A 4,299-nucleotide genomic window follows, 5' to 3' on the forward strand; every position below is an offset into this window, starting at 1 on the left:
TTCACTGTAACTTTTTCGAAGTCGGTTAAATTTTTTTTCCAAAAAATTATTTTATTATTATTAAAAGACAGAAATTGACTGCTTTTGATTATTTAAAATTCGACTCCTTTTCGAGATCCTACAAAATTTTTGTGAATTTCAAATGTGTTATTGAGTAGAGGCTTGCAAAATCGATCTTGACTGTAAAATTTGAAAATCAATTTTCATTTATTTCTGTGTTTTTTAGTACTGTTATTAAATTAGTAAGGCTTCTCCTATTACCAAAAATCTGAGATTGACTACTTTCAATTATAGAAAATTCAACCTCCTTTTCAAAAACCAACCAAATTTTTATGAAATTAAAAAGTGTGCGATTCAGGTCGTGTTTAAATTCATTTTCATTGATTAACCTTTTCCAATTTCTCGATATTGCTCTCATGAAGATACAGTGCCAACTATAATTATTAAAAAAAAAAATACATGTTGAATTAAAACACCTCCTCTTTTTTCAAATTCGGTTAAAAATAATATTTTTACTACACGACAAACGTGTATATATTGCAGTTTGTAATTCTTGAAGCTGACATTTACATACTGAAATTTGTTAAAACACATGCACATGAATTATAAGTGAAAGTTATAGTCGCTCAAGATTGTGGACGGTCATTTCCATCATGCTGTTTGGTTACTGTGATGGGTCATCTCCGTCATTGTGTTTGGTTACTCTGCAACTGCATCTCTCATGTTTTCATGGAAATCATTGGACACGTCTACTCTATCTTTCACATAGAAAAGATAACTATAAAGAAGCACATACAGTAAAGGCAGCGACTTTGAGCAATCATGTTTTCGTGTGATATAAATATTTTGGAATATATTTAAAAATTCTTGATTTCAAGGTACAGGAAGATTGTCTAATTTTTATTTACATTATTATTATGCAAGCATTAAACTTGGAATACCTTGTTAAAAATATTACAAACCAAGTAATCAACTCTTTGACGAAACATAATAATTTGTATGTAAATCAAGCTTAAAATATGCATTTTTAGTTTCACATTGTCATCGATATTTTGTTACATTTTCTATCAAGTCAAATTTGATTTATTAAAATTGTCATTCATATATATTTCACGTGTTTTTTACAACAATTAAACACTCTAATAAAAACACCAAGAATCATTCAATTAGAGTGTCGTATACGTTAATTTTGTTTGCCACCAATGTAGTAGAAAACAATATTTATTTAAGCAATAACATATTTTTCGACTTAAATAAATTCCAACTTTGCTTGCTTTCAATTTCTAAAATTCATTTCAATTTCTAAAATTGATTCAAGCGCAATTTACGTCGTCTAACACATATAATAATAGCATAAAAAAGTCAATTGATGATAAAACGCTCGTTCCTGCGTGTTACGTCATGCACGCAGCCGAATGAAGTTCATGAAACTTTTCATTTCCGCATACGAGGCACTTCGGCAAGCTGTTGAGTTTTTTAATTAAGCTAGTTCGCCGTGAAAGTGCCCGCACGCGTATTGTTCGAAGTATAATTTAAAGAACCCTAATGAGATTCGCTCGCCCACCTTAGGTTTTTCTTTCAGCGTAAAAATTGGGAGATATAGGCATAGCACGTCAGAATTCCACAAACGTGTCTTCGCGTGTCTATTTTTTTAATTCACTTCCTGTTGCTTTTCAATTTATATTTCTATCTGTAATCTTTCGTATTGTCTTTTCATTAAAAATTATGTTTGTTATATCTACTTCACTGCGTTTCGCGAATAGACTAATTCTATGTGTGATAAAAAATAGAAAATAAAAGATAACATTTTTTGATAAGAGACTTTGCTTTGGGGAACATCAATTTTCAAAATTTATTGGGGCATCTATAAGCGAATACAATCTATGGCGAGGGTGTCTGACTATTGTTCGACGTTTCTACTTAAGATGGAATCAGTAGGCATTACTGAATTGTTGTAGGTATAGTACTATTTATTTTTCAATTTTACTATGTCTTACTTAGTTAAAATTTATTTGGGATCCTACAACTGAACATAATTTATCACGAGCGTGGCTGACTATTGTTAAACGTTTCTACTTAAATTGGAATCAGTAAGCATTGCTAAATTGTTATAGGTATAGTAGTATTTATTTTTCAATTTTATTATGTTCCAATTAGTTGGGGCTAATGAAAGCAGATACTAATAGTTTAAAATTTATTATGGCGCCAATAATAAATATAATCTATGTCGAGCGTGTCGGACTGTTGTTCGACGTTTCTACTTAAGATGGAATCAGTAAGCATTGCTAAATTGCTGTAGGTATATTACTATTTATTTTTCAATTTTACTATGTTCCAATTAGTTAGGACTAATTAAAGCAGATAGTAGTAGTTTAAAATTTATCAAAAATTTATTTTGGGACCCCTATAACATAATCTATGCCGAGCGTGTCTGACTATTGTTCGACGTTTCTACTTAAGATGGAATCAGAATCAGTGTTATAGGTATAGTAGTATTTATTTTTCAATTTTACTATGTTCGAATTACTTAGGACTAATTAAAGCAGATAATACATAATAATGTTATACAAAATGCAAACAATATGGAAGAATATAAAAAAGATTGAAAGTAAAGTTCATGTTATAATACTTGCAGAATAAAATAAATTCCTATTTAGGTTCAATTTTTGTAGACACGTTCGCGAAGATTTTATTTTGCATAAAGATTCGCAGTCTATACATAACGAATGTTATATTTTCATATATGTTTGCAAATGTTATCCACTTCAAAAGAATAAATAATATTAAATAATAATAATAAATAAATATTATTAATATACAGAAAAATCTAGAATAATAATACAAAATAATATAGAAAATAAATATATTATTATTGAATACTAACTTATGCAATTGTTCTATACAATAAAAAATATAAATAACAAAGCTGATCAGAGTAATATTGTTACAATTAAACCATTCGATATCTAACCAACATCTCACTTAATCTACAATATCTAACAACATGTAATTATTTCTTTATTTGACTATTATATATTAAATACCATGAATTATTTCTTGTTTCAGGTTCGTGTCTGAGTTATGGGCATTCATGTTGGGGAGGTACGTCTTCCATTCCTCTTTAAACCGCTACGGCCATAATACATGACACAAATTTTTCAAAATATATCACTTCTTAACAATTTAACCATTATTTTAATCCAGATATTCCTGTTATGTCAAATATCTTAACTGAAATTGAAGTAACTACTTGTATTAATTATTTAAAATTTTCTTCTAGTCTTTCTATAATTAATAGATTATAAGCACTTGCCAGCGAGGAATTATTTTCCATAATTGAACCAGTTTGCTCACCCAGTGACAGAAACAAATTTCATAGTACTATTACCATCGTTGCAGGTCATGGTAAACGCAGCGGAGGACATAATGCCAACAACGCGTATTTCGTTACATCGAAAACGATGAGCGACCTACAGCAAGAGGTACCTTCGTTTCCGAAGGAACAATGGGTGTTGTCACGGCTGATCGCTCGACCTTTGACGTCCAACAAGTACAGAGGAAGATGGGACAGACCTTTCAAAGTGAAAACGCACCTACCGCAGCATTGGGAAGAGAATGAACTGAACGCACATATGATCAATGATGAACCAATCAGGTAAGTTGTATCTGTAAGTGAATTATTTATAAACTTTGACAGAAATAGTATTTATTCCCTTAATGTAATAGTCAGGTTGATTGATATATCATGATGCTTTTATTTAAAAAATTAATCAGTTTTGTTTCACTCAATATGTACATTACTAAATTTTTATCTATTTGATAATTATGATAACTTTACATTGCCAAGTGAATTATTTATAAACTTTGACAAAAGTAGTATTTATTCCCTTAATGTACTATCATTAGTCAGGTTGATTGATGTCATATCATGATACTTTCATTTAAAAAATTAACCAATTTTGTTTCACTCACTATCTATATTCTTAAATTTTTATCTATTTGATAATTATGATAACTTTACTTTGGCACTTCTTCAGGGATCAAAATAACAATGACGATACAGATCAAGGCAAAAAGAGAAACATTAAAGATATGCAAGATATTATAGGAAATATTAACGACGAGCGAAAAGAAATACCAGGAATATTATTGATATCGAATAATGGAGACGATGAACAAGGCAGCAAACCACAGAACGTAGAACTGTTCAAATTTCTGGTAAGCGCCAGCTACATTAATTACAGAATATTAATATTAATTACAGATTATTGCTTGTTAATTTATCATTATCGTTTTCAG

The 4,299-nt window shown here is 29.6% G+C and overlaps 1 protein-coding gene across 4 annotated transcripts in view; it reads left to right on the plus strand.

Annotated features, from left to right (window-relative positions):
- Positions 1 to 4,299, plus strand: part of LOC128878797 (uncharacterized) — a 128,523-nt gene that overhangs the window by 122,446 nt on the left and 1,778 nt on the right. For all 4 annotated transcript variants that reach the window (XM_054127334.1, XM_054127333.1, XM_054127330.1 and 1 more), the window contains 3 exons: positions 3,067 to 3,102; positions 3,400 to 3,655; positions 4,038 to 4,218. In XM_054127334.1, coding sequence (XP_053983309.1) covers positions 3,067 to 3,102; positions 3,400 to 3,655; positions 4,038 to 4,218 — 473 coding nt within the window. The remainder of the gene's footprint in view (positions 1 to 3,066; positions 3,103 to 3,399; positions 3,656 to 4,037; positions 4,219 to 4,299) is intronic.

The sequence above is a fragment of the Hylaeus volcanicus genome, chromosome 6, assembly GCF_026283585.1.
Source record: "Hylaeus volcanicus isolate JK05 chromosome 6, UHH_iyHylVolc1.0_haploid, whole genome shotgun sequence".
Lineage (NCBI taxonomy): Eukaryota > Metazoa > Arthropoda > Insecta > Hymenoptera > Colletidae > Hylaeus > Hylaeus volcanicus.